The following is a 16,958-nucleotide window of genomic DNA, read 5'->3' on the forward strand; positions in this document are numbered from 1 at the left end:
CCCTAATTAATTGGTGAATCTTACTATGACATTGTCAAACTATTGATGTCATTGTTTCGGTGCTTGTTTGAATTCGATACAAGGATTTCTCAAACTTGCCCACCTTTTGTTCATTTCGACATAACCTTCTAGCAGCTCCATGTAAATCCCCTCATCGAGATTTCTATTTATGAATGTTATTTTGACATTCATTTTAGGAACTATACGGTTATGCAAAGAAGCTAATGCAAACGATGCACTAATTTTGTTGCCCTTGCTACACTAGTGCATATGTATCAAATGATAAATACCTTCTTTTGTTAAAAACACCATTGGTCATTAATCTAGACTTGTAGGTGTTCAGTGTACCATCACACTATGATACTTCCTTCTAAACAAGAGTAATAGGAATCTTACGAACAAAATTCTTACTATTTCCTTAAATTAGATCAAAGAAATAAATTGACTATCAATTTTGTTCGGTGCTCGATCCTTAGTCTTTCGGTCTCTCTTGATTATTCTAAGTTCGAGTTATTTTCAACAAATCCATGAAGAATCTTCCTCACAAGATTCTTCATTAGTGACGAACTTTCAGTTTGTGTTTTTCCAATCCGTGGAGAACCTTCCTCACGAGATTCTTCTTTTGTGGAAATCTCAAAATCCTTATCCTCTGTGATAAGGTTCTCAAAATTCCACATCTCATGATTCAATAGTGAAATTAGACTCTAAATTCAGAAGTCTTTATAAGTCATGATCCATTTTCGGATAATCATTATATTATATGTGAAATTATAATCATGCTATACAAAAAAAAATAGAGTTCTGCATTTTAATAAATCACATTCATATATTACGTACATGTATCACCAATTATTATTCAATATCCAAAGCTTAACATATACACTCCAGAACATTTATTATTGGATCGTGGTACATACATTACTTAACATAACTTTCTTAATTTAATATTATGTATAGTGTAATATATATAACACATATGCACATAGATAGTTAACGGATTACAATACGTGAACATTCATAACACCATACACCATATCAATTAAAATTCATATCCAAACATATGATACATAAAATTCTGTCTGATAATTAAACTAAAATATAGTCATTAATATTATAAAAGAATATCATCAAATACGCAGATGCATGGCGGGATATGTTTCAAACAGTATGGCATAAATGATTTACAACATATATCATACTATTACTAAATTTTTTTAAAGCATGGTATATTTATAAAAGGTTCATATAATCATATATTAATATCAATTAATTCAAAATATTTTCATATTATTTATGCATTATCAAAATCATAAAATCATGAACTTTGGTATGATATTAACCGATAAATTCTTTTTCTTTTATATTTAGGATATTGATATTATGATTTTCACAATGTTCTAATTTCTATAAGAAATAATAAAAACGTACTCGTATTCATGATGTAAAATCTTCTTGTATTCAGAATGTGTCCATGACATGACTGTTTATTCTTTGATGCTTGAAACAACAGCGTCTGAAGCCATTATGTTACTAATACTTTTAAGATTGTTAGAAAATTCGGTAAAATTAAATGGATCCAGGACTGAATCGTGATTGAGAATCACTTTCCTTAAAAGTATTTCAAGCACTCTTTTATTATGTCTTAGAGTTGGAAAATGCAAGAACACTCAGGATAATGTCAGCCTTATTTCGAGTCTGCACAAGACAAGTGAAGAACCCGAAATGCAAGGAAGGTTTTCTGGAATTTGGAAGAGAAATTCGTTTTTAGTTCTTGTTTTTATTTTTCTGAATAGAATCATATATTTATAGGAGATATGGATGTTGTTTCAAAAGTTTGCAACCTTTGATGAAACAACACCATTTCACCATAAAACACAATGTTTCATATATGACACTATTTCATGAAAAGATATGAAAATTGAATTCAAAATTCAAACAAAACAATAACTAAAAAATTGAATTCAAAGCATTAAATGCTATTTAACTCTTTTGTCATTTTGGAACTAATATTGCAAAACAATTTCCAACAGAAAGAGGAATCAGAATCCAAAACACGTCATCAGTCACATCACTTTTTAGAAGCACGTTCGTTAACTTCCCATTTCTGTGCATTACAAGACACCACCTTACATACAAAAATAGAAAAGCACACGTTTCCTTTTCTTTCTTTTATCAACTAAAAAGCAAACTTTTCCTTATAAGTTACAGAACACTAACAAACCAAAAATAAAAACAAATGTTCCGGTTTCAAACTTTATTTAAGATCCACTGTAAATTTATTTTAGAGTGTTAACCAATCAGACCATTCATTCCGTCAAATCATATTAAAAATTTTAAAATATTTATGAGATTAATTGAAATACACTGTCAGTGCAAAAAAATTTTACACCATCAGTTAATTATAGACGTTGGATATTAAAAGAAATTTGACTTTTATTTTAAAAATCTATAAAGTAATACAAACGGGTGATGGTGATGAACCGACGGCGTAAAGCTTTTTATACTGACAGTGTATAGTAATTAATCTCAATATTTATATGAGTAAAATGATATATTTTTATTAAATAACAATGTAAAACTTTTTTATATTGTCAGTGCATCACCATTAAATTTTTTTAAAAATAATTTAAATTTAAAATTTATGAAAATAGCGGATTTGAAGTCCCGTCCTTATTGTCTCTATACAACTGTCAATTAAACTGGAGGAGAAATAATTTAGTATTAAAAATGTGTCTTGGTTCAGTTCATATAAAGATGCATGGGTCCCACCCACACCCTTTCAATTTCAACACAAAAAACTTAACTCCCTCTTCTATTCAAACTTCAAATATAGATATTTTTCTCTTTTCTATCAATTTTTTGATCTCTTTTCTTCCAATTTTGATCTCTTTTATTAATCCAATAACTCGATTCTTTTTTCTATTCCATCAAAATCCTCAAAAATCATCGAATGCCGTAACTTTCAAGAAACTATAATATACCGTTCAAATTTCAACACACGTTTTATGCTCAATCACTCATTATTCTATCATTTTTTCTGATTAATTTCTTGTTCATTATAATTATCCTAAATTAGTGATTTTATTCACTTCAATTTGAATTTGCTTAATTTTGGTAGTTAATTTACTCGTTTAGATCTAAATGAGCCATGGAATTAGGGTTTTCTTCTTCTTCTTCTTTGTTGTTGTTGTTGTTACTGTTATTGATTTGTAGTTCTCTTGTGATTTCTGTTTATGGTGAATATATACATTGTAACTGTGATGATGATGATGATGATGATGATGGAATTTGGAGTGTTCAGAGTATTCTGATTTGTCAAAAAGTCAGTGATTTTTTCATTGCTATTGCATATTTTTCAATTCCTCTTGAGCTTCTTTATTTTGTTAGTTACTCCAATGTTCCATTTAAGTTGGTGTTTCTTCAATTTGTTGCTTTCATTGTTCTATGCGGTTTGACACATTTACTCAATGCTTATACTTACTATGGTCCTCATTCCTTTCAATTGTTTCTGGCTCTCACTGTTGCGAAATTCTTCACTGCTCTTGTTTCGTGTGCTACTGCAATTACTTTTCCGACTTTGATTCCGCTTCTTTTGAAAATTAAGGTGAGGGAGTTGTTTTTGAGGCAGAATGTGTTGGAATTAGGGCAAGAGGTTGGGATTATGCTGAAACAGAAGGAGGCTAGTTGGCATGTTAGGATGTTGACGCGTGAGATTAGGAAGTCGTTGGATAAGCATACGATATTGTATACTACGCTTGTTGAGCTTTCTAAGGCTTTGGATTTGCATAATTGTGCGGTTTGGATGCCGGATGAGGATATCAGGGTGATGCATTTGACTCATGAGTTGAAGCCGAATCCGGGGAGGAATTTTCATAGTTCTATTTCTGTTAATGATTTGGATGTGTTGGAGATAAGAAAGAGCAAGAGTGTGTTGGTTTTGAGGCTTGATTCTGAGCTTGGAGCTGCGAGTAGTGGTGGATCTGAGGATTCGGGTGCTGTAGCAGCCATTCGTATGCCGATACTTCATGTTTCAAATTTCAAAGGAGGGACGCCGGAGTTTGTCGAGACATCTTATGCTATATTGGTTTTGGTTCTTCCGAAATCAAACTCTAGGGTTTGGACCTCCCCTGAGATGGAGATAGTGGAAGTTGTTGCTGACCAGGTGGCTGTGGCCTTGTCTCATGCATCTGTTCTTGAAGAGTCTCAGATCATGAGAGAGAAACTTGCAGAACAAAACCGGGCGCTGCAGCAGGCACAAAAGTACGCGATGATGGCTAGTCAGGCAAGGAGCTCGTTTGAGAAAGTGATGAGCCACGGAATGCGGAGACCTATGCATTCAATCCTGGGATTGCTTTCAATGTTTCAAGAGGATAATATAAGATCCGAACAGAAGATTGTTGTTGACACAATATTGAAAGTTAGCAATTCGCTCTCACGTTTGATAAACGATGTCATGGAGATTTCGGCTAACGACAAAGGAAGTTTCCAGTTAGAGTTGAAACATTTCCATCTACATTCCATGATGAGGGAAGCTTCTTGCATTGCAAAGTGTTTGTGTGTATATAAAGGCTTTCGTCTTGAAATTGATGTGCAGAGGTCTTTGCCTGATATGGTAATCGGCGACGAGGCAAGGTCTTTTCAAATAATTTTGCACATGATTGGCTATTTATTGAACTTATACGATAGAGGGACTCTCGTTTTTCAAGTTTCTCTTGAAAGCGATACTGGTGTGGATATGGATGATAGAAGTTCCGGAATATGGAGATCAAGTTTGCAAAATGATAATGTATATATAAAATTTAATTTCCAAATAACCGGTACTAGTTCACATTCAGACGAATCGATTTTAACCAGTAAGATGCACCACGGCAATGTACCTAAGGAGGGCCTGAGCTTTAGCATTTGCAAAACACTTGTGCAGGTAAACGGTTCTGTTTTTCGAATTTATATGAATTGTTCCTATGTTTAGTTTATTTAACTATTTGTTAATACGCACCGTCGTCACTTTTGACATAATTATGTGCGGTAAATCTGACCATACAATGTGTAACATACAGATGATGCAAGGTAATATCTGGATATCACCAAACTCTCTAGGTTTGGCACAAGGCGTGACAGTTCTTCTCAAGTTTCAATTAGGATCATCGCATGGAAGATTCGTTCTTGCTAATAAAGATTTTTCAAATCATCAGCTCAGAGGGCTTAATGTTATTTTAGCTGATGATGATAATGTAAACAGGACTGTAACGAAGAAGCTACTTGAGAAGCTTGGTTGTCAAGTAACCGCTGTTTCATCGGGTTTTGATTGTTTAGCTGCTATAACTGCCTCCAGTGTGTCATTCAAAATCATTCTATTGGATCTTCACATGCCTGAAATGGACGGTTTTGAAGTTGCAAGGAAGATTCGAAAGTTCCAAAGCCGGAATTGGCCTTTGATTATTGCTCTTACAGCAAGTGCAGAAGAACACATAAAGGAGAGATGCCTACAGGTGGGAATGAATGGATTGATTCGAAAACCTATCATCCTACATGAGATAGCTGAAGAAATTAGAACAGTCTTGTTGCGCGCAGGTGAAAAATTCTAAAAATAATTTTCAGTGTTTCAAAGTTCTTTGGTTCCTTAAAATTGATGACTTCAATTTCGTTAACGAGAACCTGTGATTTCTAACATACTGAGTATACTAGGTTCACTTAGCTCACTATTTTTCTGTTTTATCAATTTGCCGCATTATGAATGATGGATCTCTCCAAAGATTACGGAGATGCTTGTCACTGTCGAACGGAGAAAGATGAAATACAAAGTTTTGGTAACGCATATAATTTGATTATCTTATGCGTGTGTAACTTTTTCTTTTTTAAATATATGAACTTATTTAAACTCTTTTGACATATCCTTTTCTATGTACATCTAACTTACTGCCCAAGTAAATACTCATTTTCTGAAATTTGATATGCATTATGGTCCCATAGATAGTAGACTTGTGTTCATGTTTGTATCTCTTGTTTATTTTTATGTCCTATTTATAAGAGAAAATTTACTTTTTAAATTTATTAAATAATTATTATATAGACTGCAATTGTATTCTAGCTAGATGGTGAAGTGAGTGATGTTGAAAGAAGTTTTAATTAGGAACTATAGAATTTAAACTAAAACTAATTTAGTCACTAATTTACCAGCAACAAATATTTGCCAATAATACAACAACTAACTGATGTATATATAAATGACGATGTTATGTCCTTATCATTATGCAAAATATTGGAGATAGCAAAAACTCTACACTTTAAATCCAAAAAATTGAGGTGGTTAGTACTTCCATAAACTATATACAGGGAGCAGCTTGTAAATACCATACTCTTTTCATATAAAAAATGCAAAATAGTTAATGACATTTTCTTAAACAATAAATTGCATGAGTTTTTAACTTCTGCAAATTGATTTTTTAATTTCCATATTTAGGGAAATATTGTTTAAAAAATACTGATGCATTTTTTTTCTTTTTTCATGTAAATATGAAAAGAAAAAGAAAAAGTGTTGATATTTTTTGTTTAAAGATTTTAAGATTATAATAATATTTTTATTCGAATTATAGAGGTGTTATGTACCGCCGCCACAAGCATGTCAGATAGAATTAAAGGTGATAATACGATGTGTTACTTTAAGTTTTGTCAAGTCTATGTCTGTCATGCTAAAAATATCAAAGTTAAAGTCTTGTATGTAGTTTATCATAGATTTTTTTTAAGTATGAATTTAATCTTTTTGAATGTCCCATTGATCGGTTAATCTACTAAAAAACATATTTCATTTGAAGATAGATAAATAACATAAATTTTGTGAGACGGTTTGTTTATGAAAACTTATTAAAACAACTTATGATATTGTTTATCATGAGTTTTCAACTATTTTCATATTTTATGATAATTAAGTTTTATTTTTATACTGCAAAATACTAAAATATAAATATAATAATAATATTATTTATGCATATTTAAATATGTTGATTTAATAGGCTTAAAAGTCTTTTTGTATGAGATCTAATTTTTTTAGTTAAAAAAATTTATATAAAAGTCTAGTTCTTTTTATTTTAAAAAAAAATCTGACATGATCTACGACTTTGTAGGCTAAGTCGTAAATCTTATTAATTGATATGATATAAAGTAGGTAAATCCACCTAATACACACAAAAATCTTGCATATATTTAGAACTTTTTTCTTTTGCAAAAATAGGAGGCTATATTGCATGAGTTAGGCTTTTATGGGCTGATTGAAAATTACATAAGTTATGTTGTCAAACATGTTATAACTTTTTTAAAGTGAATTTCTTATGGTCCCCTATGGGATGGAAAAATATTCTATAGAAAATCAAAATTGTCTATCAAATTTTAGAGATACGTCTCCGGACGCATCATGCACTAATATTATAGTGCATCAAATGAGTGTCATTCTAGATGAATACTAAAATAAAATTGGAGATGCATCTCCGGATATTTTCAACAAATATATTGATAGTTGATCAACCTAGTGGACATTTCGGAGATGCATCTTCGGAGGTTTGGGATGAGATTTTGAAATTTTATGTCACCTTTGTATGTTAGATATTTCCAGAGATGCATATCCAAAATAAGTTGATAAAGCACTAAGTTGTATGATCACACAGTCATACTTGTTTTCCACTCAAAATCCTCACCAAAACTCTTCCTTTCTCAATCCACATTTTCACTCCAAATCTTCAATATTGTGTTTCATACATCAAAGAGAGCAAAAGAAGTTGGAATTCCAGGTAAAGATCATTTATTTCAAGCTTCATTGCTCAAATTAATCTTGTTTTCTATCTGAAAAACATGCATTTATTTCGGAGATACATTTCTAGAACGAGTATGAACTCATTCGAAAATGCATTTTGATATTTGTATGCGTTCATTTTTTCAGTTTTATTTACAAAATTAGCATTTATTTATTGTTTTGTGGTAATTGTTTTCATTAGATATGATGTATCATGATGTTTTTTCCAAATATGTTGTGTCTTCGAATGTCAAAGGTGTTGTTGTGAAGGCGGTAGATGTTGGCAACCAATTTTAAAATGAGAAAGAGTTTGAACTTCGTGATCACATGCTTCAATGAATTCGTACGGGGGTATTCAAACTGAGATTTTGTATGGTAATCGGAAGGTTCGATAATGTTTAAGATAGAAAGTGTGTTTTTGTGACAATGACGTGCGAAAGAAACGTGAAATATAGACCTTCTCTCCGGAATTTTAAATGAGACGATATCGGTTCAAGAAAACGTGAGTGTCTCTTTAAGTTGTGTGGTTATATATTGGCAAACAATAAATGGAGATTTAATGTCATATGTGAAGCTAGCGGAAATATACTCGAACGTATCGCACGCTCGAACATACAACAAAGTCGCCATCGAACTTTATTTATTCCATACGGAAAGGGAAAACATCGATAAAAACTCGGGGAAAAGAGATATGTTGGGTAAGGAAGTCGGTTATGCAAGGGGAAGGTATTAGCACCCCAAATATCCATGGTACTCCATGGAAATCGTTTTGATTGTTCTCGCTTGAATAGGTGTGAAGTTTCAAATATTTCACCATTATCATGACTCAATCAACAACATGTATGAAACGAAATTGAAGCGCGCACCAACAACAACAGAAGAAAGTTGAAAAACAAGGAGAAAACGCAGAGAGAGTTGAAGAAGGCGAAAACGGAAAGACCAAAGAAAGAAAGAAAAGAGAAATTCATTACCTGAGCCACCGCGTCGAAGTCGAAAACCATACGCGATTTAGCGCCGTGCATCATGGATTTGCGATGATTGAATCCGCAGGGCAGTGTCGCGATTGATGAACATTGACGAACGCGAGGTATAGAAAAGGAACGTGATGATGAACGGTGAAAAGTGAGGGTGACGATCGAGCGTGACGACGACGTGTTTCAGGGTTTCAAATAGGAGACGAATTGCCTCATATGTATCTTGGTAGTCGGACTTTTGGACCCATTTGGCTAATTCAATTGGGCTTAAAGCCCAAACGACATCTCCTATACGCTTTTCATTTTTCACCCTCAAAGTTGCATTGAATATCAACAAAACAAGCCAGAACGGGCCTACTGCACTGGGCCTGCCCCCTCTCCAGGTCAGTTTTTCACCATGGGCCCATGTTCTACCATAACAGGTCAGGGCCATTGGCTTGCTTTTTTCTTAATTTACCTAGATAGCTTGGTTAATTTTGGTATTATAATTCAAAAGTTTAGGAAATTAATTAGGATATTTAGATTGATTAGAATCCCAAGTTTAATTTGTAGAAATAACCTAATTTTAGAATTAAATTTCTAAATAGGGAAGCTTTATATTATATCGAATTTGTGAATATCATGTAGTGTAATTAGGTGCTAACTATGTTTGATTAGATAATTAATTTTGATTAAATCTTGGTTGATTAATTGTGCATAACTAGATATTAGATTAGGTTTAGTTAATTCTGATTAGGTCTTAATTGTTAGAACTTTAATCAATATTTTCCTAATTAATCAAATTTTGACATAATGACTATTTTGCCCTTAGGGCCTAAAATTTTGAATTTTTGTACATGCTCCCTTAGCTTAGGGCTTTTTAAGTAGAATCCTGATTTAATGCATGCTCCCCTAGTATAGGGTTTTAATTTGAATTGTCTAATATCATTTAGTTGATTAATTTAATAGTATTATTATATATAATTCAACTATTATTTTAACCTCATTGATTAGTGTTGACCAAAGGATACTTTGGTCAACCAAATCCTTTGTAATCATGTTATAAACCCCAAGCCTATTTTAAGTGATCAAAAGATCCTTGATCACTTGAAGTTGCAAGTTCATTACGCTCAAGCTATTGTGGATATGTTGAATCTCTGAAGATCAAGACCTCAAGGTTCAAGTGCAAGATCAAGACTTCAAGTCAACATCAGTCAAGCATAGTAGCAAAGTGGACTACTTCTCAAGCATTGCAAAGGTATCAACACTTGTTAATCGTAATTCAAAGGGTGCGACATGAGCCTTAAGTAATAGAGAAGGAATGAGACTGGAGAATTCCTACCCCCATTCTGAATATCTTTGGGTATGGGACGGATGACCCAGCGTTCATCGTATTCACCTTTATTCATAGACTTTAGCACAATCCTAATCATACAATCAACGAGTCTCTCTCACTATAAAGCAATACAACAAAGTAAGGACTACATCAACAACTTATCAATCAGGAATCAAGTTGTACGACATGAGCCTTAAGCAATAGAGAAGGAGTGAGACTGGAGAATTCCTACCCCCATTCTGAGTATCTTTGGGTATGGGACGAATGACCCATCGCTTATCGTATTCACCTATATTCATAGACTTTAGTGCAATTCGAATCGAACGATTGATAAGGTCTTCATCAATACAAGAAACAACAACAAAGATTCTCCTCTCGCAACTTGAAAGTTAGGATGAGAGCTACATGCCATGAGCCTTAAGTAGTAAAGAAGGAATGAGACTGGAGCTTTCCTACACTCATTCTGGATATCTTTGGGTGCGAGACGTTTGGCTCGTTACTTATCGTATCCACCTTTACTCATAGACTTTAGTGTGATTCTTATCAAATAACTATCAAGTCTATTCCACTCTTTCAATCAGTCACTCTTCTCTCGCCTCCTTAATCACCTTGTTTTCAGTCGTAGTAGGCTGAACTACGAAAGCTCGGATTTCCTTATTGCACTATAAGGATACATAGGCATAAGAAACCAATTTCTTCGCGAGCTACCCTAGCTATAAATCTACCTTATCTATTAATCTACCATATCTATCAATCTACCCTATCTATCAATCTACCCTATTTATCGATCAATCATTCAACACTCCATTATTGAAGCATCATTGCACATCAATCATTTCTTCCTCAATGGATCATTAATCATACTCCCTTTGACATTCAGATATCCCTTGGATCAATTCCCTTGTAATCAAATCTTTGAATCCTAATCAATCAACTCAATCATTGTTTTCCTCGTCAGTCCTCTTGTGCTTTGGCAAACCCCTATTCATTGTTAGCCTTATCAATCCTCTTGTGCTTAGGCCCACTCCATTCAGTCATTTGTTTGCCTTATCAATCCTCTCGTGCTTCGGCAAACCTCTTAATCATTGTTCGTATCGTAAAACCTCTCGTGCTTAGACGAAGCTCTTGCCTTGTAAATCCTCCCGTGTGTAGGCCAATCATTTCATAATCTTCGTTCGTCTTATAAGACCTCTCGTGCTTAGACGAAGCTTTCTTGCCTTACAAACCCTCTCGTGTATAGGCCAATCATATCTCACTTGTCCTCGTGGTTGATTATCATCATCAGTTAGTACCACGTTCCTGCTTGTTAAGCAATCTGCCCCTGGGCAATCCAATCAATCTCGTACCCTTTGTTTTCAGTCGTAGTAGGCTGAACTACGATTGCTCTGATTTTCTCATTGCACGACGAGAACACTTATTTATTATTCCTTCCTTAGGGCATTCCTTCCATTCATTTCCATGATACATTCATATTCTACCTTCATTCACTTCATGTGATATACCATGTCCTTTGAGCCAAATACAATATACCTTTGAGCTCCATCTTACATCTTTGTGAACCAAGAGCCGAGTTGTTTGTCTTATAAGTCCTCTCGTTGCTTAGACGAACATATCCTTACTTACTTTGCAGTCGTATACAGGCAACCCTTCTCTTCGGTTATTCCAACACAGTGTTGTAGGCCCTCACTTGTTGGTTCACAGCAGTTTACTCTTGGGTTCACACTTTCACCCTTGTTGGAGTTCAAATCATAATTCTTTGGTTCAGACCGTACCTTGATCACATTTCTTTTCATCTCCCACTTCTAGTTCTTCGAACTACGGAGCTCTGAATTCCTCAATTGCACTATGAGGATACGTAGGCATGAGGGCCCCAATCCTCACCGAGAACTTTATTTATTCTTTTCCTTTCCTTCATTCTTTTGCGAGTAATCTTTAGATATCACACCTATTCAAGAGAGAACAATCAAAACGGTTCCCATGGAGTACCATGGATGTTTGGGGTGCTAATACTTTCCCCTTGCATAACCGACTTCCTTACCCAACATATCTCTTTCCCCTGGGTTTTATCGATGTTTTCCCTTTCCTTATAGAATAAATAAAGTTTGATGGCGACTCTGTTGTATGTTCGAGCGTGCGATACGTTCGAGCATATTTCCGCTAGCTTCAATATGTGGTTTACATAAACATGACTTGTGTAAAAAGTTAGTGGATCATCCAATTGCGTTTCGCCTCATGCCAGAAGAGAATGAATGTGTTGCTGACATGACATTGAATTTGGTTCAACCGAAAAATATGCTTGCAACTTTGAAACGTAAAAGACCCAAAAATATCTCAAATATCAAGCAAATGTATAATATTCGGTACCAAACTAACAAGGCGTCAAGGGGGAATAAAACTGAAATGCAACAACTCTTGAAACTATTGGATGATAACAGTTATGTTTCTATGTATCGAACGTGCGAGGATGGAGTTACAGATAGAGATATATTTTGGACTCGTCCTGATTCCATCAAGTTGTTCAACATGTTTCCTATTGTGCTTATAATTAATTCAACGCACAAGTACAAACTTCAATTATTGGAGATGGTTAGTGTTACCTCTATTGAGAATAACTATTATGTCGGGTTTGCATTTCTAGAGAGAGGAAAAAAAGATAATGTTACTTGGGCCTTATAGGTGTGCCGGAGTCAGCATGCTAGATTTTGTGAGGTCCACATTTTTCTACAACTTCTATAAATTAAGGTGCTCATGTTTTTTATTTTACACAAACACAAAATGTCTCAAATGTCACAAATAAACATCATCTGGTATATTATAAATGTCTCTTTCTCCAACGCGACACTCGGGCGAAAGTTTAAGCTCAACGAGTACATCTCTCTTGCAGCTCTGAAATACAAAGTCCATAATCTCATATCTTACGGAGACAATCAAAAAATTGTGAAGCTCGAGTATCGTTCACCGTCGATTGACAACAAAGAGAAGATCGAGTTCAGCAATTTTGAGTTCAAGACGGATGCAGATGTAATGGCTATATAGAATATATTTTTTCGTTTCGAAACAAAAGTTCCGCTCGAGTTGGAAGCGACGATTCAAGATTTGTCGAAGATATTGTGAAGATGTTGAAGTGCCCACCTGGATATTGAAGTGTAGTATTGCATTTTATGTTAAAATTATCTATGTAATATTGATTTTATGTTAATAATTACAATTTTATTTTGTCAAATTACAAGTTTTTGATTTCTGCCTTTGATACTGATGTGCATACGTTACGAAAATGTATCTACGAACATATTTTGGAGATGCATCTCTGGGTTAAAAAAACTCAACTAATAGGGCGTCACTCATAATGGCCTAGGTTATGTGTGTATTGGATGCGTCCGAAAATATATCTTCGGAATCTAGGAGCATTTTAATATTTTTGTGTGGTGCGTAAGTAATATATATGGTGCATTAAAGCATGAATTTGTGTGGTGCGTAAATAATACATCTGGGATAGTTGTTTCGCTCTCATTATACAATATGAGAATTCATTAAGGCATGAATTTGAATTATAAAAAAATCAATCAAATCCTTAATCGTGCACTCTAATTCTTTAATTTGAATTACATGAGTTAGTATGTTGATTTTAAATTCTATGATTTTTTTAGTGAAACTATGTTGTTGAAATGTATAAATAATGACAAGAAGATCATCACTATGCAAAACGAGGAATAATGCATTAATATCATTCTAGATAATAGATTAATAAATCTTTCCACCACAAGTTTCAATATAGTTGATCATGACATGGAGACTAAGGACATTCAAATTCAAATCGATTAAAATGAAAATTAAAAATCAATTAAAAAAAATTAAAAACTGCAACAACAAAAAAAACAAATATTTTTGGATGTGTTTGAAAACCGTTTTTGTTTGAATCAAATTTCAGATTTATGTTTTGAAATAGATCCAAATCAAAATATAGATGTTCAAGTCTCCATATTTCCAACAAATGTGGAACTATGATAAAGGTGAGAGGAACTTCTTATTTTTTAAATCAATATATTTGTGAGAAACACATCACGTATTCATCTAAAATCTTAAGGTGATATGTGAGTGGATTCTCTCACTTATAAATGCTCAAGTCCTCACATTTCCAACCAATGTGGGACTATGACTCACACTACTCATACTTGATACATTCTCAACAGTATATTATTAATTTATTATTGATTGATACTTACTTTTTTTAATACTATTCATTAATTTATTTAAACTATTTATTTTTATTATTTTATTTATTTCAATTATAATTGATCATTTTTATTTTATAATATTATATTTAATATATTATGTTATTATTATATCCAACATATTAATTTTTAGTGTTTTTTTTAAATTATCAACTATATAAATATTAATACAAGATACATACACACTATCAATACTGTCCTTTGCTATTAAAAATTTTATACTACAAATAAGTCAATTTAGTAAACAAGTAATGCACCACAATTTATTCCTTTCATTTCTCTAAATTTGTGACACATGGCACACATTTCCCTTTTCATACAATCATCCAATTTTTTTATCTTTTTATGTAGTAAAATACACATCCTTCCGCACGAGTAAATTTATTTTATAATATATAAAATATATCTAAATACATATGAATTTGAGATAAATGACTTAGTTATAAATGAATAATAATTATATAAATTTAATTATATTAAATAATTATATAAAAAAAACTCGTGAAATAAAAAAAAAATGAAATTTTAATATTTAAAAATAAAAATTATCTCTTGAATAAAAATAATTATTGATTAAATAAAATATGTATTTTGCTAATAATAATTCATTAAATATTAGTTGTCTGTCAGAGTTGAGTATTATTTAATTTAGTAAAATAAATTGTTAATTTTATTAAAATAAAAAAATAAGTACACTTGTAGGGTATACAACGTATTTAGATGCATTGTAAGTTTAAGATGAGTAATTAATTCTAGAATAAACAAATATTATATAATACGCCAAAAGTAGTGAACATCAAGCAAATAACACTGAAACTTACCAACTCCACTTTTCATCCGATATTGAATACAAAATCTATGTAGTTATAGCCCCCGCAGTCAAATAAGATTGGTGGAGCATAGTTAGGAAAAATAGTTTTAAAAACAAATGAAATAAAAGAATGGATTATGAACCGAGTAAAAAGAGTCTGAAATAATAAGTTTCAAAAACATATCATTTGAAAGATTGATAGTACAAAATAATTCAAGCAACTCAAAAGAAAAATAAATTATTTGTAGTGATATTTAGTTTTTTTTTTAATTTCCATGCATAACGAAGAGTGATATTTATTAGTATTTGATGCATTTTTAGTGAAGAGAGAAAGAGAGAATAAGAAAATAAGGATTGTATTATTGAATTGAATTATAATATTGAATTACAAAGTATCTATTTATATACACTTATGTGACTTGAATACTAAGTAAAATAACAAACTAAGTAACAAACATAAACCCTAATTAACTTTGGGCTTGAGCCACACAACTCACTTTGGATTATATCTAATATCTCAACATACCCCTATAATCCAATTTGTCGAAACACACTAATTATTGTCAATATGAATTATTCATAATTTCTTTCTCAACATTAGGAACATGTCGATCTTCTTGTTTCATGCGCTAGGTGTCTGCTTGAGACCATAAAGCAATTTGTGCAACTTGTATACTTTCCTTGCTTCCTCCTGAATCACAAACATAGGAGGTTGTGTGACATACACTTCTTCATCTAAAGGTGGTCGAAAAAATAGCAAGTGTATTATTTTGCATGTATAGTAATAATGGGGAAGGTTTCCCGAATGTTGATCTCAAGGACTGCTCGCAAATGTTGAGTTATAATTGTTGTTCAATTAAACAAAGCAAATAAAATAAATAATGTTGTAAAAAGATTTTCAAGGTAAAGGAACATGTCAGGGAAGATGCATAATTTATCCTTGTAACAACTCTGAGTCATTATTGCATCAATAAATATCAATTAATTACTACTAATTCTCAAGAGTATTTTCTCCCAACGTCTTGGTGAGAAAACCTTTAATCATTCAACCTTAATCTCTATGTCCATAGAAAATTACCGATGAAATTAAGCCTTAATATATCGAGAATAATCTGGTTCATACAGGGTATCCCTAGTCCTAGGTGATCTACTACAATAATCTTATGAAAGCATTATCAATGGCGATCCAGCCTAATTGATAATCATACAACAATCTCAATTATTTCAAAAGAGAAAGCATTAAACAAATCAAAAGATTACGGTAATTTTGAAAAACAATATTGTTAAACTCAAAGTCATTACAGATTCAAATAAGGGACACCCCCTAGCATTAGGGGGTTTAGCTACTCATAATATTCAAGCAAAACAAAATATAAAACGCAGACATTACAAGTATTCAGATGAACTTTGATCTTCAATTACTTCCGCTCATGAAAGATCATGTTTCTCCCAAAACCTTGATTTCTCTAATTCTGAATCGTCTCAATTGTTGTTCTATCAAAAAGTCCCCTTCTTGTCTGAAAATTTGCCCTCTTATAGAAAAGTTTTTTCTTTCTTCAAACAGATCCACAAAAGTCCATCACATCCGCCTCATAATTGACCAAAATGCCCCTCACTTAGGAATGACAACAGAAAAGTCAAAATTTGACTTTTTTCACCATGCCTGCTACAACCCATAATTGGTGCTACGGGTGACCGTGGCAGGCAACTATTTTAGAAGTTTGGTGTCAGGTCTCCTGCTACGGCCCCTAGCAGATGCTACGGGTGGCCGTAGCAGGCCACTATTTCAGTGGATATTTGCTTCTTGTGCCAGAACCCCCTACTACGGTCCGTAGCCGGTGCT

The 16,958-nt window shown here is 32.8% G+C and overlaps 2 protein-coding genes across 2 annotated transcripts; both read left to right on the forward strand.

The window, feature by feature from the left end:
- The first annotated feature begins 2,758 nt into the window (after window positions 1–2,758).
- On the forward strand, window positions 2,759–6,047 carry LOC127132192 (protein EIN4). Its single transcript, XM_051061087.1, has 3 exons — window positions 2,759–4,921; window positions 5,058–5,571; window positions 5,754–6,047. Exons 1-3 carry the CDS (start codon window positions 3,149–3,151, stop codon window positions 5,885–5,887), a joined length of 2,421 nt encoding a protein of 806 aa, XP_050917044.1. The 5' UTR covers window positions 2,759–3,148; the 3' UTR covers window positions 5,888–6,047.
- Window positions 6,048–12,304: 6,257 nt separating this feature from the next.
- On the forward strand, window positions 12,305–12,748 carry LOC127129440 (uncharacterized). Its single transcript, XM_051058624.1, has one exon. The coding sequence runs from the start codon at window positions 12,305–12,307 to the stop codon at window positions 12,746–12,748; it is 444 nt and encodes a 147-aa protein (XP_050914581.1).
- Window positions 12,749–16,958: the final 4,210 nt, after the last annotated feature.

The sequence above is a fragment of the Lathyrus oleraceus genome, chromosome 3 (genome assembly GCF_024323335.1).
Source record: "Lathyrus oleraceus cultivar Zhongwan6 chromosome 3, CAAS_Psat_ZW6_1.0, whole genome shotgun sequence".
In the NCBI taxonomy this organism is placed as follows: Eukaryota; Viridiplantae; Streptophyta; class Magnoliopsida; order Fabales; family Fabaceae; genus Lathyrus; species Lathyrus oleraceus.